We start from the raw sequence: 25,748 nt of genomic DNA, 5'->3' as shown, positions 1-25,748 counted from the left end.
AATTTGCCAATTGAAATTGTAAACGATAGAGAGAGAGACGCTCGTTTGAGTCACGCCCTTTGGAGGGGGTAATTTGGTTCACGTCGTGATGCACAAACGACGCTCTACTCGTCAGTCAGTTGCTTGCCGATCGTGAAGCAAGTACGAGGGTTTTATTATGTCGGAGGTTTTCAAACTGGGTGATCTAGTATGGTATGTAGTCGTAATGTGATAGTCACTGAGTGTTTGTAATAAAAATAGTGAAATGAATGTAATAGTGATCATTAATCGTCGTTTTGATCAATTTCAGGGCGAAGATGAAGGGATTTTCTCCTTGGCCTGGTCGGGTAAGTTCGAGTTAACTGCTAACGGTTCTGTGTTAACTATACTTGCGCTTTGCCGTACGCGCCACGAAGTCAAACGCGGCCATAGTATTTGGCGGGAACATGCCCAGTATCGTGTTCCAGTTGTCGAATTACACATTGTAATGCCGTGAACGAATATTTTTAATACAATTTGTCGACGCCACTGTTGGCTCGCATTGCATATCTCCCGCCACACCCGACCTTCGAATTCGAATTGGCGCGCAGGCTACGAAAATATAACCTAAATTATGTTCTGTGATTTCATAACTTGTCACGATGTTCCGAGAAGGAATAAAACTCGCGTGTCTACATTGCACGTATACACAGTTCGTTTGTGCTTCTTACAGAACAGATTAAAACACTACGCCAGTCCTTACGGATCGGCGTTTCTATGTATATAGGCTGACTCGGTCCCTACGAATCACGAACCGGCCACAGTTGTACATTTTCTGTTTATGTTACATCCGCCGATGCCGACGCCGACGCCGCCGCCGCGCTCGTCTTTTTACATAAATGATTATTAACCTTTTTTTCATTCAATTCTTTACCATTTTCGATTGAAACTTAAAGTTTTTTATTTACTATTATAAAATTCGACATATCATTTCTTTCTTTTTTTCTAAATTTCGGTTTAGCTACATTCTCTTGGTATCTTATAAGAGATACTTTATTCTATCGTATGTTATGTCGTTTGATCTAGAAAAACGGCATTTGCGCAGAAGTGTTCAATAAAAATTTAGAACCAAACTTTTAGAGCCACTATTCAGCTTCGTTTCTCGTTTTTTTATCTTTTGTTTATAGTTCGCGCACTGCGTGCGGCTCTCTCCGCTTGACGGTAGAGTGCGGCGTAAACAAAATGTTACGCAAAATAAGTTTCACGCTTAACGTATTAATATTTAACATAGTGTTTAGGAATAGAATAATTCAAATTTTTTTCATTATTTCACTATCTATAAACGGTGTACTTGTTGAATATAATTCACGCGGTAATTACAATTTTCGTATCGTGTAAATAAATTTGAAAGGTCTAATATCTACGATACAAATACAATTCATTTATAATATAATTCTTTAATTTGCATTTATTCTACATAGTATTTTATATGCGGGAATAGGAAATATGAAACAGTTGTATTTGTTCTTTCAAGTATCAAGTCTATTATTTCTAGTCACATGTTTTATATAAATTTTTTTTATATTTATACTTTCTGAATCGAGGAAACAGTGACACATTTTGAATAAAATAGTTGACATGAAAAAATTGAAATAACGAAATGTGCGTCTATATAAATATTTTGTATGTAACATAATAATTCGTATTACATTTACTATTTTAACTGATAGATTATGTTTGCAAATTACAATTGGCATTGTATATTAATTTTCCCATGACATCTTAAGGTGTCTAATCCTTCAAAGGACTTAAAGAAACCAACAAATACTAAGAAGGGACCAGTTCAATGTATTTTCTTCTTTGGAACAAATAATTAGTAAGTTTCGAGCATGTATCTTACTTTTTATATTTCTTTATCCATCAACTTTCAAGACTTATAAGAATATTTTTTGTAGCGCATGGATAGAGGAGTCCAATCTAAAGCCATATCTAGAGTACAAAGATACCCTTGTAAAATCTAGTAAATCTGGTGCATTTAAAGATGCGGTAGAAGCAATAGAGGAATTTATTGCTAACGGAGAGGTAAGTCGCTTAATAATTGAATATTATTCCGTACAGATTTAGATATAACATCGAATATAATTGAATAAAATTTGTAGTTTTTAATACTGACATACTCTAAAATTTACTAAGTATTGTACAGAATTTTCGGATGCCACGATATTGTTTGCTTTAGGTATTTGAAGATGGCTTAGACCCAGATTCCTTATTCGACAGACTTAAAGAAGTAGGTTTATCAGAGAAGAAGAATATAGTGAAAACATCCAAGCCTCGTAAGGTTAGGTTTATACTATAAATTAAAATCTTAGAAACTTAATTTTTCCCTTTATATTTGCTTTGCATGATAAACATTTAAGGTGTGTTATTAACGATACAAAATTAACATGTAAATGTATTCTGTGCATAGCTAAATTATGAAATTTTTTATTTAGGAAACACTAAAAACTAAAAGATTGGACACCAATGGGAGCAATGTTCGTCGTCCAGCCAAAAAGCTACGTGGGGAATCAAGTACAAGTAACAATTATAGGGTTGGCAGTGTTAGTCCTCCGGTACACCATTCTACTCCTTTCAGAAAATCAGGGTCGACGCTCCTGAATAGGCCCGCAAATATTGCTAGACCTGTAAGTATGAAATATTACTATTCGATAATAATAGAAAAAAAATTTTAGTTTTTAATTGCATATCTAAAATAGAAACGTCATAGCTCTATTTGATGTATTAATTCCAAAATATTTTTTTGGAGCTGTAAGCTTTTTGTGCATACAGCAGAGGTTTTTAATGAGGTATTCAGTTTTAGTAGAAGCTACGATACATACTCTTTAAAAATAGCCAATTCCTCTTCATCTTGACCTATTTATGTGAATAAATAAATAACAACAACATTATACCTTCTTTGATTCCTTTCCATGATAGTACACTTAGTATTGTTTATTTCAAATTTTAAAACATTAAAACATTGTTTCTTGTTAAATGCATGTACATAACTGCATGCTCCTATACAAAAATGCAATTCTTAGGATATGCTTTCATTCATTTATGATCATTGTAAATATTATACATGAAATCTAATGTAAATAACAACATCGCGAGGGAATTATTGCATACTACTTACAAAAAAATGTTATCGTTTCTTTGAATATATTAATCATATTCGCGATTCCGGGTACGGGTACGGACGGTCGACGTGTTAAAAATTTAGTAGAGTGCTCGTCAGAGTTACGAAAAAGTTAGTCGGTATGTGGTATTTTTGCTTTATCGTTAACGAAAAAATACTTGTAGCGTTTCTCCCTTTTGATTTTTTGTTTTTTTATTGATTTCAAGCTTTTGGAACTCGGGCAAAATTGTTGGAAATTTAATATTTTACTACCTTTTATGGCAGGTAACACCTCCATTAGACGTGGAAACATTATCGCAAACTCTTAAAGAGAAAAACATCCTTCCGTCGACCTTGAAATTTGGGTTCCTTGGTTTGGGTATCATGGGTAGCGGCATCGTAAAAAATCTGATCAACAGCGGACACAGCGTAATTGTGTGGAATCGAACACAAGAAAAGGTATGTACCCTTCAGTTGTTTCTATATAATACGATACGACAATATTAAAATTCCACAAATGTGGAACACGCAGTCACTGCAAAGAGCTACGACGAATGCCCTTGAGTGATCGCGGTGCGAGAAAAACTCGTCTTTTAAATCGTGGACTCGTTTGGGTTTTCGTATTAATAATACTATTATTCGTTAATCGATGTGTCATGAAATTATATTCTGACCAATAATAAAATATTTTTTTTTTTTTTTTAACAATTTTACCCGCTAAACGTAAATTTCATTAATGGGCTTTTTCTCCAGCTATACCTTCTATTGTGGAACATTACGTTGCAAGATTTCATTTTTCGCAAAAGCATTTGAAATAGTTTATAGGAAAGAAAGTAGTAAGATAGGGGAGAAAAATAATTCTAGAAGTAATCTTGTTTATTTAATTATCCTGTAAATTGAGCACGTTTTCAAAATAATTTGTTTGCTTAAAATATAACGGATAACGTTTATTATAATTGAATGAAAACGTTAAGATGATTATGAAAAAAATGAATCATTTGTCGGACGAGTGAAGAGTACAGGGACAGGGGTACTAGAATCATAGAACAATTCAACAATTCGTTGTCCTGATCGAACCTTTTATTCGATGAAAATCTAGATATTTATCTGTTGAAAGTTTCAGAACTTTTCATTTTCTGTTTTGCAGTCGGAAAAGTCGTGACGTAAATAAGATGTTTTCGTTTTCTTTAAAAGTATCAATATTATTTCTGTCATAGTAAATGTAGATTTACAAATTTTTGTTTGCATTTGTAACATGTATTTACCATTGGAAAATTTATTTACAAATACGAAAAAATACAGACTACCAAAAGCACTAAAAAAATTTCGCGAAAAATCGTGTTTTCGTTAGAGGAACTTTAGGATATCGATAAGTTGTTATGCAGTTCGAGTAATCTAATGCAACGAGATATAGTGTACACGCGCATTATCTTTCTCTTCGCTAACACAGTACGTAATATCTTCCTTGAGAAATGCGTTCATGGTGTTTACTTCACAGCCTGCTTTTGACGAGTGGTTTTCAGATAAAGTACGTTCGTTTCCACCTATCTCATATATCTAAGAGTAACACTGATTGTTTAACGGTGACGATCAACCTTACAGTTAATTTTGAAAACCATTCAGAAGATCGCATCATCCCTGAATACAATATAGCATTATCGATAAAGAAACGTTTACAAGGGTCGATTTACCGGGTGCCTAATGTGATTTCATTTGTTCAGCCTTTAATAGTTAATAGTGTAATTAAGTAATGTGTTCTCGTGCCCTGTTACTTTGAGGAATCATCAGACTTGTAAAAGTTACCATAGAAATAATTTCTTTCTGTATTTTCATTTGGATGATCATCTACATCTGATATATATATATATATATATTCATTTTTCGAATTGTGGCCTCGTACTTCCAACGAGATAATTACTCGAGGATAACAAGCGAAATTTCACAACGGTATATGCAAAACGTGAAAATTGATAAAAATGTTGCATTGCTCGTTTAATAATACATTTCTGACAATAAATAGAAACTAATTAAAACCAGCAATATGGAGATAATTTCTCATGTTTCTGCAACTATCAGTCGCGAGTAATCTGTAACAAAATAGTATTTTAAGAATAATAAATTTGCACGGAAACACAAGTATCGAAAATTATGGACTTGGCCGAGTGGGGTTTCGGAAATTTTTGTTCGCATACGAGTGGGTCTCTCGGATACTCACATGCAAGGACATACAAGGTCCGATAAAATGTTCAGATTATGAGAATTGCATTCTTCATAGACGATTACTATGATATTTTTTCGAAATTGTATACAGGTTGGTCCTTTAGAAATAGGACACTTTGATTATAAATGGAAAATTTGAAAGTATCGCTGGTCGTAATTTCTTGAATCGGATAGAGTAGGACAACACTGTAATTCGTTACACTACCAAACTGGAATACTATTATATATAAAATTTAAATATCGCGCAGGTATTGTAATCCTCCCAAGTAGGCGAAAATAGATTTATAATCGCTAATTGAGATCTTGCGAAATATTACTTTTGGCTAGCCGTCGCTAAGGCATACAAATTTCCGTCAATCACCGAGTAATACTAGACATTATTTACTTTGTTAACAATTGTTACACGTTACACGTTACACGTGATTGAACAAGTTTCCGATAACGTAATTTGTAACGACAGTTTCTTTAGCCTGGGTACTGGCTCGTATTTCTGCAGGTTTTCCCGCGTCTCGACGTCCCAGTTTTCGAGGGATGATAAAATTTTATCTGTTCAAAGGCGCTGAAACGATCCAAAAATAACGTTAGCGTAGCTACTCGCGTTAGCTAGTTGTTGCTTGTTCCGACGCTATGCAACGTGGTGGGGGCGCTACGGTTGAAGGATTGAGGGGAGGGGAAAGGGAGAAAGATGGGAAAAGGAAGAAACCCAGGCACTCTTGTGTGTTTCGATGCATTATTTCAAATTCCTAGATAGTTCTGTGGATCGAATTATGTTATCATATGCCTACGTTCGATTTATCGTAAATTATATATAGCAGTGTTTTCCGAATCTCATCTTTCCACGGATACCCTTAATAATGGAATTTTGTTGGTAAGCCTCCTAAATTACAAGTAAATTATTATTCTTTTTAGCATTTTCTTAATGTGTAATCAATTTAATCTCTTTTCTACTATTTAACGGTAAATTATTGTTTTCGTTAAATGGAAAATTCAATAAAATTAGCTAACATTTATTACCCTTAAGAAGCAGAATGAAATACATGTATGTGTTATTCTAAACTTTTAAGTTGTTTAACTTCAAGTTTCGGTTGTTGTGTTTTTTGCTATCGTCGACAGCAAACTGTTTAATCGATGCGTTTAACGAGATTAAAATATGACTTTAAAGCGAAGAAGTTGATAATATGATTTTTTTTATTTTTTGAGAGGCTACCTTAATTTGAGAGACACTGCTATATAGTATGCTACTGTTTACATATACATATTAAATTGTTTTTAGACGATTGGAAACATTACGAAGTTGTTTATACAGAAAATGTTTGGTTTTTCAAACGAGAAACCTGATAGTACAGTCGAATATTTGTTCAGTCGTTAAAGATTATTTGTATTTTTTCAACACAGCTACATGTTATATACAAAAGTCTATTGTAAGATTATTAGGTATACTTTATAAGTCATGCAAAATTTTGAATTGTGCTCTTTCTCATCAATTTAACATTTCGTATCGATCAGTACCGTATAAGAGATGGACAAAATACTCGCCTAGATAGAAAATTTTGAATAATGATCACATTATAAACAAATTTTTATCCTCTATTTGTTTAATAATAATGATGCCGAATAATGAAATCGGAATAATTGTCCGAGTAAACGATCGAATAAATCGCTAATATCGCTACATAGTTTTTTGTTTTTTTCGTTTGTTTATTATTCGAATAAAATTTTGTCCATCTCTAGTATCATAGAACTATATATTTTTTGTTTGTTGTTCTCGTTTGTTGTTTCACACATCGATGTAGTAGAATACACCAGTATATCGCGGTTCAGTATCCACTATTCTACGACGAAAAGGTGATCAATTCGTAAAATTATCTTGTAAAGGATTGATTGATAGCAGATTCGTGTTATTCGACCTGGAGCGCACCGTAACATAAATTTAACGAAAGTATAATTCTTTAAAAAATGAAACTGAACTTGGTAATTATTATTATTATTATTATTATTTTTTTTTTTTGTAATTTCAATTCAATAATCAAATTTTCATATTAATTTTTGTTCACTATACAAGCAACAGTGATTAAAGTAACTTTAAGATCTCGACAATTAACAATTTAACCAAATAATGTTTGCATAAACAACTTGCTCGCATCTTTGACACTATGACGATTGTGTCTATATATTTAAACCAATCATACTTGCAAATAACTATATCTATATATCTTTCGGTAACATTTCTATTGTTATATTTTGTATTTCGTTCGTCCACGGCATTCCATCACATCACTTCACATCACATCACATCACATCACATTATATGCAATTACAATAAAGAATAACCATTTGCAATAAAAAAAATAGCGTGTTACATAACTGGTAAACACGTATGTTTGCAACTGTCTTTACAATTGCATCCTTATTTCTTCTTGTGCCTTTAATTCTTTGCACTCTGAGATTTCTTTTAATTAAAGCGACTAGAGACTACAAGTTTTAATTTAAATTTTATTCGTTTATTTCGTTAATTCAGTTTGCGTTACCATAAATAGAATTTGACCCGAATCATGGTGTATATTATATACGACGCCGTGGCAGTACCAGTAGAGTACAAAGGGCGGAGGGGAGGGGTCAATTACGGTGATAAAATACCGTAAGATCGGAACAGATAATATAAAGTTTATAAATTGTTCTCTGTACGAGCAAAAGTTAACAGATTATCTGTACGAATTAAGTTATCATTAAATGAAATATGAAATGTAGTCACATCAAAAGCTGTTATTTTACAATACCGTGCATTAGCGTAAGAAACAACTCGTTGAAACGTTATTTCGACGAGTTTTGTTTTCTGTATGTAATCGAAATTATTTAAAACTTGTCCAAGTTCCTCGGACTCCATGATTTGAACGTTTACTCGTGTAAAAGTAAATAGGGAAAATAGGAAGTCATTCGGCGGAGATCACGGCATACGCCATCGGAACTGTACGGTGATAAATTGCACCGTCGTTATCGTACCTTCGCGATCACGATTATCGCGATTAGAATATTCTTCTGTTCAACGCCTCTGAATTGCCGAGTGTCCGATAGTAATATTATGCGTGCGAGATATTCAATCTTTTCGAGAGATTCTTTAATTTTCTATAACGTTGCGAGTAATAACGAGTAATATTTTTAATTGAATAATACAATGAAAAATCTAACTTGTCAAAGTCAGTTTGAAATGAATGCAGGAAGACGTGGCGAATAGGGTTCGTAATTAAACAGGAGAAAAGTAAAAACCTATTCGAAATTCCTTTACATCCGTCGAACAATCTTTAAAAAACGTAAATAGCTTGATGCGTTAAAGATATTTTAATACCTTTCGTAAACGTTACAAATGACTTATTTGGAGCGAATATGGATATGATAATTAAGTACGTTCTTTCTTTTCTCGGCAGAATAATGTCTCTCCTTTTTCTTCTCATTTGAAATAATTGTGTATTTCTATTATTGGAACATGTTGTATTTTATTGATTACGAAAGAGCTACGAAACTTTCAAATGCCGTACTTTAATCTATCGAAACCAAGATTGAAACAAAGAGAAAAGAGTGGAATCTAAACGGAACAACAAATGCGGTATCGGTTTTATCATCGAGCATCGATCGATCGGATAACCGTCAACGACGCGTTTACCGATCGCGGTTCAGTCTTTCTTTTAAATATGATAATCGCACGCCTACGATATCAATCGATTCGTTCGAAATCGTTCAGACCAGCGAAATCATTATGGAACCATTAAATACACGCGTCGGCCTTTTTACTCTTTATTTTTCCTAATTACTTTCAGCAAAGTTGGCATTACGGCAGATTGAGCGTAATATTTACGACATCTTACGATTCTTTTTAGCTCCTTCTTCTAAAAGATCGTCCATCGTTATCATCGATGTCGACGACATAGGATAACTACCACGATAACGATAAACAAGCACGAACAGTTTGCAAGGTCATCGATCGAATCACGAAAGAATCCTTGAAAGTTGTCCGCAATTTTTTGTCTGTTCGTTCTCCTTGGATAACGTACGTAGACCCATCCACGATCGATATTTGCAGATGCGTGTCCTGTTCCTTTGTTGTTCGCAGGCGTTTTTCTTTCGTCATTTTCAAAGGTGTATATACACGTGTATACGATCTCTCATTATGAGTTAAACAAGAAAAAAAGGGGGGGCAGGGAAATAATAATAATAATAATAATAATGTCGTTTGGAATAGTCCCACAAGAAAAAGTTACCACCGTTTATCCACGCGAATACATCCTCACTTACCGATGTAGAGGCACTTCTATATAATATTTTTCTCACGTAATTATCCAGTGGCAGTACATTCTCGTCTTAATTATAATTCTGCTCCTATAAAGAGAGGTTAGTACCCTTAATCACTTGTTCCGAGTTGTTTAGAGTTTTGTTTCGTGCGGTAGGTCGGGTAAACTGGTGCTAGGTATAAACAGACCAAGAACCTCCGTTGAATCTTTAGGCTCATTGGATAAAGTTTCGGTACTGAAGCCTTTGAAAACCGGCTTTTCATGATCCGCGTCTTTGTACACCGACGACGAACTGCCATCTTCCTCGATACTGTGCAACACGATCGGATGAGGGATGATTCCTCCATTGGAGAGTAGATCAAATCGTGGCGGTGGACTACTGTCTTCGATGTAATTTATATGAATTCCATCCAACATATTCATAGCGCCGTGTGGACTAGTCGATGATAGTTCCGTTGGCGTATAGTACTCGCTATTCAGATCTTCGAAGCTTACACCGTTCGCCAGGTCGTTGATTTTCGCTTTGAAGTACATGTCCACGCGAACGGAACCATCGTCTTTCGGATGAAACACCATCGAGTCGCTTTTCCCGCAAGAACCGCTTCGGCAATTGTCAAAGTAGAAGCTAGGTAAATTCTCCAGGACTTTGTTCAACGTCTGCTGCTGGTATTTGTAGCTTTCGCGCAGCCGCAATACCTGATGGGTGCTGAATTTTCTTATTTTGTTACGCTGGAAGACATAATTTTCTCGTACCCAATTCAACTGGCCGGTCGAGTAATCCCGTGCTTTCTTCACCTGTTTTGCAATCAGAAAAAATGGTCTCGTGAGATATAGTGGTAGATTAAGGGTAAAGGATTGTTTAGACCGTCGACTGCATAAACGTTTCCCGTTTTTTCTGGGAACATGTGTAGAATTTGGTCCCGATCGATTATGTCGTTACGATTGAGAAAGTTACATTGTACGTTAATTGTAACGAGTGTTTACGGTACCATTTTATTACCTGATCGTAATACTGATCTCTGAGTGCCGTGAGATGGCTCGTTCCATAGTCTCTGATGTCCCTTATGTGCCTCATTTGACCTTCGTAATTGTCACGAATCCATTCCACTTGTTGAGCGCAATTCTCTTTTATCCTGTGCACTTGTTGGGTGTAATTTTCACGTAACTTTTCCAGTTGCTGACTCTTGTATTGCTCGATGCTATCCAGCATTTGGTAAATTTGTTTGGCACGAGGCGTAGAACCGACGTGTCTACAACACGAACACCACTTCAGACAGCCGCACCTGTAACGAAGAGTAGCACACGATTCATTTGTTGCACTAATTGCACACCAATTTTGCGTTACGCGTTATAGATACCGCGAGTCAATTCTTTATCCAAGTCGAAACAATCGGTTCGGTTAAAGTAGCATAGAATTCGAGAAAGCAACGAAACAGAAAGTACACGTACTTTAAAGGAAGCGTACTCGGATCTCGCTCATGTCGAGAATCTTTCGGCATTTGACATCTTTGGTCGTTACCCGATTCCTTTGATCTGTACGCTAAATAACGCATTGTCAACCAATTGAAAAGTACTTGTACCAACCGTATAGAATTGAAAATGAAAAAACGACTAATGTACAAACTGGTACTTACTACTTGTCCAGATAGGAATTCATTTAATCTGTGTTTTATGTTTCGGATGTACCAATTTAAATGTATAAAATAACGCAAAGGTGTATCGCATAGAAAAGTGTACGATTGGCAAAGTGTTAACGTATCGCGTACTATCCAAGTATCAGACGGAAGAAAAAAAGAAGAGGAGGAATAAGATACTTACTTGACCAAGAGATAACGTAGCAGTTGGAAGAGTAGGGTTAAGAGAAGAAAGGCCGTAGCACTCGCGGCGCCTACCAAGATGCTGATGATTTGGATTCTGTGTAAGGTTATTGGATTCATCTGCAAACTAATATAGGTAGTGGCATTGGAAATCGGGTTAACCGCGAAACACTTGTATCGACCGACATCCTGCCTGAGCAACGTCGCGATGTACAAAGATCCATTATCGAGGATTCGTATTCGGGCATCGTCAACGATCGGTACAGTTTGTTCCCATCCGTGTACGGGAGGATGTTCGACAAAAGCGTCGGGAAAAGCTGGATCGGGATTCCAGTGCAATACCTGAAGAGTCGGCGTGACCCATGTTAACGATGGGGTGGGATTGCCGTTGAACTCGCACTCGAGAAGCACGGAGTTCAACAAGAGATATTGCTGAGCGGGCGTGGCGTATGCCAAGAACGGCGGGGTGCAGTTCAAGTAACGAAGAGTTTGAAGGATATCGGTTGCCCCGTCGATCTCATCGCCGCATCTGAAGCCACTTTGGAACGCGGTTCGTAGATGTGCCTTGCTTTCGGCCCACTTTACGAACCAAAACATACGACAGTCGCAGGCCCATGGATTCCCCTGCAGTTGCAACTCGTTCAGAGACGACAGCTGTGCAACGTTTGCCGGGAGAAAGGTCAGATTGCTGTCGTGTAAATCGATCTTACGAAGGGCCGGTGTGCGATCGAAGGTGCGCCGAGAAATCTCTCGCAGAGGGCTTTGGTTTATTTCCAGAGTTTCCAGATTCTCTAATCCCTTGAGATCTTCGTTGCGGAGAATCTCTAGCCTCGCCCCGGACAACATCAGGACTCGTAGCTTCCTGACCGGGTGCCAGACGTCCTGTGGAAGCACCGTAATCGGTAGAAACCTCAAGTTGAGCCATCGTAAATTCGATAGGCTTTGAAACGTCGTGCTAGACAAGTGGGTAATAGGGTTCCCGGAGATATCGAGGTTTTGCAGGGACGAAAGATCGGCGAAAAAACCGCGCGGTATCGTGTCGATCTCGTTGTTGGCCAGCTCCAAGGTTTTTAATTGACTCAGCCCGGAAAACAACCGAGATGGAAGTTTGGTCAGCCTGTTGCCAGACAATCCGAGTTCTCGAAGGCGCCTGTTGGGTCTGAAGCTGTGATCCGGCAGAGACACCAACAAATTATGGGACAGGTCCAACCGGACCAGTGCTTTCAACGAGGCGAACGCTTGGTAGGGAAGTACCGACAGACGATTTCGCGACAAACCGATCTGTTCAAGACGATCCAAACCTTGGAACAGTACTCGTGGGAGTACGCTCAAACGATTTCCTGTTAGATTCAGGTACTGCAGTTTATGTAACGGATGGAAGACGTCCGACGGCAATTCCGCCAGCCTATTGTCACCTAAGTTTAGATACTCGAGCAACGTCGTCGCGCGAAATACATCCGACTCGACTCGCTGTATTCCGCTCAAAGTCCAGGCAAGACTCTTTAGATGAATGGAATCTTTGAGGGCTGCAACGGGTATAGTAGCAGCTGCGACGTTTCTTAACGCGACGTTTGTCACCTGTCTCGGTAAGCCAAGCCCGAAGAAACTCCGATCCTTGCAGACCAAATCCTCTCCAATGTCCACGCATTCGCAACCCGTAGCACATTCTATACTCGACGATTTCCCAGAGTCCGTCGACGAGAGCTGATGACGATGATCCTGCGTATCCACGACGTGCACTGCTGCGAGAACAACGATTAACCACCACCACGAGTTCCACGTCAAAACCCGTTCCCTCATTCCTATGACCTGTAACGTGACGATTTTCACGCATACAATCAAAAATTCCCATGTCCTGTTGGCCGATCTTCGTGAGATCCCAATCTACGATTATTTTTCGTATTCTTAGTAATTCGTGACACTACAGCGGACGACAACGTTTCCTTTGTCATTCGTATCCACGTGCTCCCGCGGAGACACAACTTTTTCACTATGTCCCTTTTCTTTTTTCTGTCGTATTTGTTTTTTTGCTTGTTACCTATCTGCCACCAAACGTGAAATACGGACAAAGCCGCCAAGCACCGACTATGGTGCTCGACCGTGGGTTCTGGCTGGTTACCCAACGATGTGTCCTAGCCGTTTGCAAAAGATCCGGCCCAGTGTCTTATGGACTCACTTATATCGCTGGATTTGTCGATGGAGGCAGTTGTATTTCTGCTATTTTTGTATCGAGCCGGTAACATAATTGTGCACGGTTTCATGAAATGGCTGATGCAAAGTTTCCGAAAATTGGACGGGAAGGAAAAATCTGCCACCGATACGACGACGACGACGACAACAACGACGTACACAAGTTTCGCGCGCACAGATACGCATGGGAACGGTTGCCATATACAAACTAATCGCGTACACACACACACACATACACACACCCATACACGCACACACACTCTGCCTCAATCGCTTTCGTTGTGTCGATGTATATTATTTCTTTTTCTTTCTTTCTCTCCCTCCCCCCCACTCTTTCTTTCTCTCTCTCTCTCGCTCGCTCTCTTTGTCTGTCTGTCTGTCAATTATGTGTCACTGCGACCAGGGTTACGCTTATTCCGCGTGTCACATGACACATTCGTGCATCGCGACACGATCAGTGTCGTCCGTCGCGTATCAAAGACAAAAAGTAACTGCGAGATTCGAGCACAGTCGAGTCTCGCTTCTCCTCGTGGTAGCCCTCGCTACGAAGAACCGGCAACGTTGCCAGCTCGGGATACCGCGCCGACGCAAACTGATATCGCTGCGCTTCGTAACGACAGAGAGGAAGAGAAAGAAAAAGAGAAAGCTACAGACAATCAAACGCAACCCTTTAGACTGATTGTGTGATTGTTGCCCATTGGTGAATCGCTACCGACCCATCATACATTTTACTGCTTCAAGATGTCCTATCTTTGTCATCTAATACTTCCATTACTTACCACTTGTAGTAGTTTTTGCGGCTAAGCAACTCTGCGCTTGCGCGCGCACGCACGCACGCACGCACGCCTAATTGTCGGTCTCGTACACATTGCTCTACCGTTACAGATTCTTCTCGCGTTTATTAGTCTAGAGCATATCAAATCTCCTTATTTTTCAATGATTCTTTTTATTCGACACGAGAAGGGATACAATATTTGGAACTTGTCAAACATGTATTCATTTTCACATATATCGTTTACGTTTTCTGTATAAAATTTAATTATTTTTAAGATTTACGTGAAACATTTTTTTATAATATTTAACGAAATCAGTGTTGTTCAGAAGCTAAACACATACTATGTATGCGTGGTAGGAAATTACGATGGTTTAGCTCCTTTTCGTATTTATTAATTAGGTGATTGTTATCTACCATCTTTCCGGTCTGGTTAATAAACGGTGTTATTACCGGTTACACGGACAAACCTTTCAAATTTTATTTCATAAAAAGAGAAAGTAGTGTGCGCGCGTTTGTAAGTCTTCAAAATATTCTCTTCGATATTTCATTTATCGGAGGACGATACATTTTAACGGTATCACGATCCCAAATTCGCAATATTCGAATTGCCGATAACGATAAAAAGCTGTTTAAGAATTACATCGATTCAACCATATGGTTCATTTCTATTAATGATAAATGTTTTCAATATAATCGTTTTTTATTTGCATCGTTAAGTACATTCCAACATACAATCAAAAACGTTATCGATGAACACGTTGTTATAATAATTTTACCCATAAAAAGTACAAAATACAACAAAGTTTACATTAGTGAAAAAAATAACATAAAACAAAAATAAGTACATGTTTACAAACTGCGGAAGAAAGTTGATTATACGCGCGAAATTGAATTTAGAACACCCGGTTTGTAATCTTATTTACCATAAATTCGAATCAATACCATCGCACAGCGAGGACAGCGTTGCCTATTATAATTTAGGCAAAGAGTTTGACGCGTACACTCCTATTAATAATGTCTCGATCTAGATTCAGTCCGTACGAAGAAAGAAATTTTATTCGTACATGTTCATGATAATATACGTTTGGATCGATAATAATATTAATAAAAATGAAACAATTGACAAATATATCCTTAAATAAACCATGTAGCAATATATAACGTTACATTGCTGCATTTATTTCGATAAGGTTCTTTTGATATTATAAATATAAACTATAAAGTCGATGCTATTAGTTTCGGCGTAAATCTTACAAAAGTGGCATCGCGTAGCATCGATCTAACATACCTCAGCCTCGATTTTCACTTTACGTCCAACTATCTAGAGTAGAGTATAATCATCAATTTTTCATCTACGAACAATTTTTGAAAGCGTATTTGCATACCAATTACGCTCATCGAGGAGGAATGACAGTTTCTTGGTAATGGATGTCGTCATTAGCACACACGAAACAAAACACTATCGATATGGCGTAAGGTTCCTAACCACGACATAAAAATGGCTAATGGCCATTCTATAAACAACCAGTTCATTCCGAAGAAAATATTCTCATCTAATGGCATTTCCTTCGAAATCAAACATTTTTTTTAACAATAATTCTTGTATAATCGTAAGTGCGTACTTTTATCAAGTTCGTTCGACTTCGATGGCATGTCATTTAATTTTTTTTTCTTTTAGACTTTTTTGTCTGCATTCGAATTAGGTCATTTAAAGGGTTATATAACGTCCTTTATAAACTAAATTTCCGCGAAGAAATTATCGAATGAGCTTCACCAGAAAAAGTTAATTACAAGTCACACATTGTACAAACTGATTTCGTTTGGAGTTGATAAAGAAAATGTGAATTTCGTTATCTTAACGAAGATGTAGTACCGATTCGCTCGTAAATCGTTTGTTCAAACTGCCCACGTGTCCAACTGTTAGACTGACCTTGGCGATAACTTCGACAGCTGTAGCTGACGTTTAATTTTGAATACTGTAAAATCTATAATGGTGAATTTTCCGCGTCAGGTGAACGAGAAAGATAAGTACGAAGAAGAGATAATGTTGTAATTTAGTTGTTGGCGAACGATCTTCTCTCGAGCTTTCAACGATCGCGCACCATAGCCAGTATCTATTATATGTATATATGTCGTCTTGGTATCTACGAATGTCAAAGGTTATCTCGATGTCGAATTCAAATAGATTCCAAGATAACTAAACTATGTATTTTATGCTTTTATGGTGTATCAAGATTTGAAATTAACAAAGAAAATAATATCACGATAATTTCCGACATATCGCGTCGAGTTTTAGGTGGCTTAATTAGAAAAAAAAAATGATCGAAAAGAGGTTTATCATTCGAATAAACGATAAGAAATATGTGAAACGATTGCTCTATCGTATTTTGCAGTTGCGTTTACAAATACGCTTGATAAGCTACAGTTTGCGTATATTTATTGCCTTTCAGCTTTGTTATTCGACGTCGAATTTCACCACGTTATAATATCTCGTAAGCTGTATTTAATAACGTTGCAAACTACTAAATGCTTGTTGCTCTTTTTTCTCAACGCGTAGAATTCATTCCGCGAATGACTAATTTAATATTGCTTTATGCTAAAATTAGATTTTAATGTGAATTATAAGAGACGAACCAAGTTCGGAGATCATTTTTTGGATTAGCCTTCGGAACTCGATTTGCATGTGTAGTTTTCGATAGGATTGCATTTTCTCTTGAATAGTAAAGTTTTGTAGGTTGTCCGAAGGTCGGGGAACTGAGCCCTGACGGCCATAGCCAACCAACAGGAAGGACTGTTGCAAAGCTTGGAAAGACCATTTAATTTGCTGCTCTAATCCGTTATGTATTTTCCGTTGGATTCTTTAAAGATGAAAGAATGTCCTTAATAATTGTCTCGTTTGAAAAAAGCTTGTAACGATATTAAGTTGAAGTATTCACGAATCTATAAGAATTGTTTGTTTAATCGAGAAACAATTCTAAAGATAACTTACTTGGTAGCGTTACGTAATATACCGTTGGCACACAGGTTTTAGAAGGCTCGAATCTATGTATGTGAGACTGGTAGTAACAAAGATGGCGATAGGGGAGAGGGGCAATCGTTTTCAAGGGCAGAGCGATGTTTCGTCTTCCGAAATGTTTTGAAACTAACATGACGGGTAACTCATCTGTTGGAAACGAAAGTAAAATGCAACAGAAGCATTCGATTCGAAGAGAATCATAAATTTTCAAGTTTCATTTAAAAGTGTAAATGGAATAGGTATTTGATTGTTGAGCGTGCAATGCCTTTTCTTTTTAATAGGTAATGTCGGTCGCGACTAAATAGTTGATGACTGGAAGGAAGCGTTTCGTTTCGTATTCGAGTTAAAACGGAACGAGCAACGTAAGAAAGGAAAGGCCTCGTCTGCGGTCGAGGCATGGCGATATTATAGCGTTGGTGTCAGTCGCAAGAGAGAGACGATGAATTGGCAGGGAAGGGAGAAAACGCGAAGAAACGGGTAGGGAAAGAGAAAGAGAAACGGTCGTGCGTCGAGCGGCACGAGTGGAGCTCGATCAGCTGGGAACAAGGCAATGTTGCCACGTTTCACCGTGTGACCCCCGGCTGACGACCGTGTCTCCGCTACGTCGATCAATATTACAGAGATCCGACAACCTCGCACCGCTATCCAACTCTTTATTTATACGTGTCGGTTAGACGGCGCAGGCCCGCTCCGATCCTTCCTTCGCTCGCTTTTGTCCTTCGTCGTCTTCGTTTCCTTGGCCTTTGCGGGTTTACCATGATTCTCTGATATTTTCGAAACGATCATTCTCCGGCTCGAGCTGTAAATTCACCTGTAAAATGCTTTCCAAGTTTATGCCTATACATATATGAATACACATGGCACACGTTGTTTTTATTCAAAATGCACACGCTGCGCATTCTCGTGACACGGAGTCGAAGATTATACAAGTTATTAGGACACTAAAATCTAACTGCTACAGTATCTACCAATGTATTTATAACTGTACAGATTAAGATCCTTAACTTTCCATTAAGAAAATTTTAGGAAGCAGACATTTTCATAAACAAGGCATCCATTAAAAACATTTCAAGTATTTTCGTAGCAACACTTGTATGTATGTACTCGGAAGAGCGAAGCGCAAGCTGGAGATGCACTTGGAATGCAATTGTGTCGTGTATATGATTGCACTCATCTCTAGAAATAGTTGAATTTCTTTTCCTTTGGAAGCCACACAAGTTGGTTAAGTTGGTTCAAGGTCACTTGTTAGTAGGACACGGTTACACTTACGCAAAGTTTATTTCTAAGTCATTAGAAATGCGATGACCTTTGAAAGTAATTGGATATTGTTTACTTCTGGTTTTATAATTTGGGCAAATGTGACAAATGGATATGGCAACGATGCAAGCAATTCAGAATTCAAGGACATACATATACATGTATGTATACGCGTTGCATTCCATCCGCGTATGTCGTTCGAAAAGAGACGAAAATGAAAGGGTATCTTGGTCGTTACACTCTTAATCGTCTCCCTTTTCTATTTAACCCTTGTATTCGGTTTCCCTTTCTTTCCCTTCCCTTCTTACACAATAATGTCGTATAGTTAATATACTATACTATTATAGACTATGAGCTATTACTTTATTTTACTGGCTCTAAACTGTATAATATATCATTGAATAATTTTATCATATTTCAATGAAATATATTAAAAATTAATAGAGTACTCGTCAATATTAATCGTTATTTGGTTAAATAAGATAAAATGTAAATTGTATGAGAAACGACGCCATTGCACATTTGGAAAATACCTTATTGATTTTGCTTCGTAGTCCAGCAAAACGACTCCGGACTCGTGGATAAAAGTGGCATAAGGCCAGATACGTAAGTACGTACTTTTGATGAATTTTAATAAAATTTTGGCATTATGTGCTACGGATTTTTTTCTTCGATTCTCATTATCTGCAAGTATATCCATCCCTAACGATGAAAATTGGAGGAAAGTGTAGCTTTCGTGTACATCGAGATAATACACTTGAAACTCACAAAAAGAAAAAGGAATAACACTACGTTCGATAAATTTTAAATGAAATACGTATTCACTCGGCAACGATGGGTGGGCACTGCTAACATGTGTATGTATGCATGTATGTACTTGTATACAAATCCCATGAGATTCTTCTATAATCCACAAGTATTTGTCATCGGTTTCAATGTACAAAAGATTCTAGAAATGTTTAAAAACTCGTCGAAACATAGGTATTGTTACGTATCACAAACAAGACTGATCAGTTTATGGATTCTTTCAACATCAATTAATGCTTAGATATACTTTTCAGTCGTATATGAGAAATATCTTTAAGTAATGCAATGGCGTCGTTTGGTGATGTGGCAAGCCAGTCTGAAAACGTTTAGCGTTGTAGCCGTTAAAAGCAGTGTACGTGACAGGAATGATGACTGAAATGGCGAGCGGTGAGTCGTGGCGACATCTATCGGAGCCATGATCCTCAAGATGCATGGTTGCGTTACTGCATCGCACCGACTGATGTCGCCACGAGGTCTAAAGCAAACTAGTCAGGGCTGTAATAAGAGTTTACAATTCTTACTTGCTTCAAGCTGTGTAATCATATACTTGAATACACTTCGTTCTATTTCTATACCGTAGGTCGTAATCATTTATGATTTTAATATTAGGGAAAAATGTATCAACATACAAAACAAAGAATTTGCTTAAATACCATAAGAGGACAATGCGGGTTATATATATTTAGATTTTATGAAGAAAAAAATATTTACATATCACTATATAAAGTAATTACATCAACATATCTTTCTAACAACATGTTAGCGAATAATCGATTCAATTCATCGATTTAACCTTATTTTCAACTTTACAGTGTGCAGATTTTGTAAAAGCAGGAGCAGAAGAGGGTTTAACGCCATCCGATGTTGTGCTCGCTGCTGACATTACGTTCTCTTGTGTGGCTGATCCACAAGCTGCCAAAGACGTACGTAAGAGTATAATATAAATTTGTAATTGATGACAGTGGATTCGATAAATTCGAGCGTATTCTTTGTATAAGTAGAATACGCTGGCAGTTGGTTTGCGACTATAAAAAGACCGTAATTCCGTTACAGATGGTCTTTGGAAATTGCGGAGTTCTTACGGAAATATCTCCAGAGAAAGGTTACGTGGAGATGACCGGTATAGACGCGGAAACGTCGCAGGACATCGCCGAGGCAATAACCGCAAAGGGAGGTCGTTATTTGGAGGCTCAGGTACAAGGCAGCAAAACAGAGGCGCAAGAGGGTACTCTAGTGATCCTCGCGGCTGGTGATCGTGCCCTATTCGACGAGTGTCAGTCTTGTTTCGAGGCGATGGGCAAAAACAGTTTTTATCTCGGCGGGGTCGGCAATGCTTCCAAAATGAACCTCGTGCTTCAGCTAATGGCGGGTGTGACTCTTGCTGGTTTAGCCGAGAGCATGGCACTAGCAGATCGTGCCGGTATTCGGCAGAAAGACGTACTAGAAGTTTTGGAGTTGACATCGTTGGCTTGTCCCGCGATTCTTGACAAAGGGAAAGGTATAAGCTCTCTTCTTTTTCCTGACCAAATACAGGTAATTCGAATTCTTACTTACACGATATCGATCATTTACTTTAACTTTTCAGCCATTATCGAGGGTGGGTTTCCAACGCAGTTACCACTGCAACACATGCAAAAAGACTTGAGACTCTCTTTAGGTATGAGCGATCAATTGGAGCAACCGTTACCATTAGCTGCAGCAGCGAACGAAGTTTACAAGCACGCTAAACGTCTTGGTTACGGCGAACACGATTCCTCCGCTGTTTACATCAGAGCCAGATTCTAACGGAGCATGCATCGTCGAGCTTTCGCTATACCATATTTATTGCAATATCTAGCGTTTCCTGTCGCAACCAGAGAAAAGTAGTGCGCTGTTTGTCGAGGAAATAGTGGAACTATCGATTGCTAAAAGGTAGCTCTGCGACACTTGTTAATACATCGTGAATTTGTCGAGGTGTAAAATAAGTTCTGTTATTGCTGTAGCTGGAACCAAATTCGATATATTTGAATGCATATACAGTGAATTTTATGTACAGGTCCTTGTCGCTCGGTTTAACCAATACAATTGTGCGTATGAAATATCGATATACTTGTACGTTTTTTTTTTGTTTTTTTTTTACACATTTTTTGTCAAGATGTCTCTTTTTGCGCATATATGACTTTTCGTTTTCTATTAATACACGGCAACTACTTTTCTCGATCACAGCATACGTCATGATATAGTCGATTTCTCGAGTCACTCGATTCGTACTCGTTCAATTACCGATTTTAGACCGTTGATATCTTTTTATGATAAATATTATGGGATAAATATATGGATTGTATAACGATGCTTTCGATTGATATGAACCTCTTCAAACAATAGTTCCCTATTATAAAATGAAAGTACCAGCACTTTTAAAAGTGATTATTTTCAAATGACCTGGTATATTATAAACGATTCGATATATTCCATTTATATAGTTGTATCGCATTTTTTTTATTGTATCGAATTGTTATCTTGCGAAAAAGTTGATGTCAAACGAAAGTTTGATTTACACGGTATATATATTTGTCGATAAACAACCCTATAATATTTTATTTTAAAGATATATTATACAAGTTTGAGGTATGCAGTTGACGGTAAATATTTTTCTAGAGATAATTCAAGATTGACTGAACGGTTCAGCGGAAGCGATACCGGTGGACGAGGCTTAATTTTAATGATGAATTAATGTACGTATTTCAAAATTGTTCATCGAATTCTTTATCGATACGAAGGGAAACTTGTATCGCTCGCTCGTTCATACAGACTCTTGGGTGCGTGAAAAATCACGTGCCTTACATTTGTAACAATGGCTATATGCCCATATCATATATTGTATATGTAATTAGATTATGGATAGTGGTTCAATATTTGTAGCAGTATTTCGTATTTTCTATTTCCGTAGTTCCCGTTTCATCACAAATCAATCGTAACTCCTCACCATAACGTGAAACTGGAGCTACGAAAATAGAAAATATTGAATATTCTATAGCAAACATAAAGAAAAAGAAAAAAAAATATATATATATATATACACACACACATATACATATATATATATATATACATATAGTTAGTAAAGTGTATAAATCATAGAGAGGGAGAAATAATGCGTGAGTGCGATTGGGTGAGTGAAAATACGTAATGAGCATTACGTCGGTAACTGACGTTACATGTTTTGTCACGAAATACACTGGTTTTTGAATAAATATCTATTTGAATTACGATGAATAATATTCAGTGCCTGAAACACGAATAGTTTCGGTGTACATTTTCTTACACAAATTCCCTTGTTTACATTTCATTTTAAAGCCGGCTCGTCTATTACTTCTTAACATTCAATATTCATGGCGAATTATTTATCTTTCGATTACATTCTGTATACGAACGACAAACGATAAACAACTTTGTAATCGTTACACGTCGACTAAATAAACATTGGAATTTAGATTATAGAATGAAATTATTGTTCATACGATTGGAATAAAAGATTAACCTGTACCTCGTTGATTAGCTTTGACTACAAAAGTAATAAATAAATGAGAAGAAAATTAGCGTCGATATCAGGTAAAGAAGTCGTGTGAAACACGTGGTGCGTTCGCTTGGTTTTATTAGGCGTTTCGAATAAACCGAATGATATTGCATGATTAGAGAGGAAGACGAGTCGTGTGCGCACGCGTCTCTGCCACGGGTGGACGTATTCGTGAAAGTACCGAATCAGAGTAGGGATTGAAGGCGGGTGAGGGAACATAGGTAGGGGCAGAGGGGTGGAGCAGCCGCCGTCTGATGACACCTGTAGCTCGACCCCCACGATCAGTTTAGCCGCGACCGTCCACGCGCCGTCTCGTTACCAAGTTTTTGCACAGCCACTACTTTACGTATCCGTGTATGCTTGCGCACACACATATACATATATAGATATCGCAAGCTCTAATAGTCCACAATCGCGGTCGTAATTTACGTGTCAAGTATGTGTATGGATGGCTTTGAACGCACACGTGTAAACGGATAATTTTTACCCTTTACCACGTGACAAGAACGTCGTGCGCATCTGCTATTATTGCAAGCCAACTGTCACCGTGCTATTTTTTTCACTCGAGATAAAAAAGAAGAGGAACGGCGGCAAGGAGTGTAATCGTTACGTTCCAGTATGTACCATGGATATCGTGTTCTGGCTGACGATCGACATTTTACGAGTATTCTTTCTCCCCATATCGACCAGCCGTCTGTTCACGTATGCCGTTGACAACTACTGCCAGCTCCCTCTATCTGTTTCAGGCAAAACTTTTACGTTTGATTCGAGCGTTGATAGATGCTCGATACGATTAACGCCTATGTAGATCCTACTAGGAACAAGGTCGTCGATGTAGAGCGTTACTTTCTAGACGATCAAGTACTTTGAGATTGTCAGATCCAAATATTATCGAGTACGAATCTGGTGTTTTTCACATTGAACGTCTAAGCGATGACGCGCTTACAATTTTTTGTCTACGTACAATTTCGGTACGGTACATTTCGTCGTGTGATATTCGAATCCGAGTAGCTGTTACAATTAATAACGTTGATGCGTTATGATTTCAAATGAACCAAGTTTTTCTTAGTTGAAAACGAGACGAACGTTGACAAATTACGACCATTTTCTTATTGTTAGTAGTATTGCTTAGCATGATGTTGCGAACGACCTTATTCTTAGGGAACGATCGGTGGTGTTGCGACTGTTGCAAAAAAACAGTACGTGGCCCGTATGCCCGGTAATGCGAAACGAAGGTGGCGGAGGGGCATGTTCTCCGCGCATGTATTTTCAAATGTTTGTCGTGCGAACATACGGAAGCAAAAGAATCCAGACATCACGTCCGTGGTCACGACTATTTTCGTGTACGGATCAGTTTTTTACATGGTAATGATACAACGACTAGTAATAATAAGTATCGAAAGTCGGCAAAACCAACTATAGATACGTCTATCGTAATCCTGTGTAGTTATTGTTCAACTTTGAATAGGAATTTCGACAGTTCTGTATAAATATTTCAAGATAGATGGAAGATTTAATGGAATAGTTTCGTAAAATGTCACGAATACATGTTTTTTCATCAGATGCCTCGATCGATAACGAAGTGATCCGTTGCTTTTATGCGCATCGAATTTGAAAAATAGCTCGTGTCGTTCTGGGTGCTATCTCTCCATTTTTCTCTCTCTGCTGCTCGGTAAATAAGACGCGTGTTGTATCTGGCTGTATCAAGTGCACATGCGTAGGATAAATAAGCAAAGTCGTGTTGGGCATACAATGGTCCTGCAAGGGTTGGTTTCTACGTATCTGAGTGTCAAATCCCACAGGTATAGCGTAGAAAAGATGGTAAAGGGGGCGGAGGTCAATGGAGGAAATAGCATGGACAAATTCCTTTTTTGTTGAACAGAATGATTGTACTTTGAATAGATATTGTACATCGAGATACAAACGAAATATTGCTTCTTTTTGAAAGACAAAACGAAAAAAGAATTTTTTCATTGCGCGCGGTGCAACAATTGTATACCTTTTGTCGAATAGATCGGACAAATTATTTTTCTTGTCTAAGATATTAGAAACGACAATTTCTGTTTGTTGAGCAATATACAAACGCGTTGTGTATATGTATACATATATGGTTAGAGGATCGAGCGAATGATGGCATATTCACCGGTGTTAGTGCAATCGCGTTTGCATCGTTTAGTCTGGGTGGGGATAGGTAAGTAGAGTTAGGAGGATCAGCAGCAGGTCCGGTGGGGCAAACATTGTGTGGACAGGTTGCGTTCGTGCTAAGCCGAGTCTCGTCGCTTCTCGCATTCCAAGACGCGGATTCCGGAGCGGTTTTCTTTCGAGAAAGAGGGAGGGAAGGAGAGACAGAAAGAGAAGTGGAACGCTTACGGTACCGATTTTCCAGTAAGCATTCGAGTCCACGCGTTCCTTTTTTCGTGATAGGTTGGTTGGTCGGCGAGAGCGCTTTTTTTTCTAACTCGAACATCGTACACCTATCGTTGCATTTACAGTTGCTTATCGATTGGATCACGATCCTACTTAATGTACATACATGTATATCGTTGAATCAGGAAACGCTTTTATTCTTCAGCTGTTCAACTCGTTACGCGTCCTTCGAAAGGATTTTTCTTTATAAACGAAAAATAAACGGAGCATCGTTAAACTATGATTGAGTTGTTTCAAAACTAAAAGCTAGATCAGTCATAAACAATTATTCCTCGTCAATAATTG

General features: G+C 37.8%; 3 protein-coding genes across 3 annotated transcripts in view; 2 read left to right on the top strand and 1 right to left on the bottom strand.

Annotated features, from left to right (window-relative positions):
* The first annotated feature begins 113 nt into the window (after window positions 1-113).
* LOC128873878 (cytokine-like nuclear factor N-PAC) lies at window positions 114-21,810 on the top strand. The gene is made up of 10 exons (XM_054117848.1): window positions 114-192; window positions 290-326; window positions 1,746-1,834; window positions 1,914-2,040; window positions 2,195-2,296; window positions 2,451-2,642; window positions 3,401-3,574; window positions 20,293-20,403; window positions 20,534-20,978; window positions 21,066-21,810. Exons 1-10 carry the CDS (start codon window positions 158-160, stop codon window positions 21,263-21,265), a joined length of 1,512 nt encoding a protein of 503 aa, XP_053973823.1. The 5' UTR covers window positions 114-157; the 3' UTR covers window positions 21,266-21,810.
* On the bottom strand, window positions 3,974-14,108 carry LOC128873877 (leucine-rich repeat and immunoglobulin-like domain-containing nogo receptor-interacting protein 3). Its single transcript, XM_054117847.1, has 3 exons — window positions 11,437-14,108; window positions 10,619-10,901; window positions 3,974-10,413 (listed from the first exon to the last, which is right to left on the bottom strand). The coding sequence occupies exons 1-3, from the start codon at window positions 13,233-13,235 to the stop codon at window positions 9,751-9,753; spliced, it is 2,745 nt and encodes a 914-aa protein (XP_053973822.1). The 5' UTR covers window positions 13,236-14,108; the 3' UTR covers window positions 3,974-9,750.
* Window positions 21,811-23,150: 1,340 nt separating the features above from the next.
* LOC128873876 (AF4/FMR2 family member lilli) overlaps window positions 23,151-25,748 on the top strand; it is a 98,156-nt gene continuing 95,558 nt past the window's right edge. The window contains exon 1 of the mRNA XM_054117843.1: window positions 23,151-23,652. The gene's annotated coding sequence lies outside the window, so the exon portion shown is untranslated. The remainder of the gene's footprint in view (window positions 23,653-25,748) is intronic.

Source organism: Hylaeus volcanicus, chromosome 3 (genome assembly GCF_026283585.1).
Source record: "Hylaeus volcanicus isolate JK05 chromosome 3, UHH_iyHylVolc1.0_haploid, whole genome shotgun sequence".
NCBI classification, from domain to species: Eukaryota; Metazoa; Arthropoda; class Insecta; order Hymenoptera; family Colletidae; genus Hylaeus; species Hylaeus volcanicus.
The sequence above is the reverse complement of the archived record's forward strand: the minus strand, read 5'-3'. Positions and strand labels throughout refer to the sequence as shown.

What these genes read in the sequence shown, in the direction of transcription:
- LOC128873878 (XM_054117848.1), top strand. Translation starts at nt 158, where the DNA reads ATGTCGGAGGTTTTCAAACTGGGTGATCTAGTATG. An exon ending in AAACATCCAAGCCTCGTAAG is followed by an intron (nt 2,297 to 2,450) that starts GTTAGGTTTATA and finishes TTTTTTATTTAG; the next exon opens with GAAACACTAAAAACTAAAAG. An exon ending in GATTCTTGACAAAGGGAAAG is followed by an intron (nt 20,979 to 21,065) that starts GTATAAGCTCTC and finishes TTAACTTTTCAG; the next exon opens with CCATTATCGAGGGTGGGTTT.
- LOC128873877 (XM_054117847.1), bottom strand. Translation starts at nt 13,235, where the DNA reads ATGAGGGAACGGGTTTTGACGTGGAACTCGTGGTGGTGGTTAATCGTT. An exon ending in CTACGTTATCTCTTGGTCAA is followed by an intron (nt 10,902 to 11,436) that starts GTAAGTATCTTA and finishes TCTTCGTTACAG; the next exon opens with GTGCGGCTGTCTGAAGTGGT. An exon ending in GAGATCAGTATTACGATCAG is followed by an intron (nt 10,414 to 10,618) that starts GTAATAAAATGG and finishes ATTGCAAAACAG; the next exon opens with GTGAAGAAAGCACGGGATTA.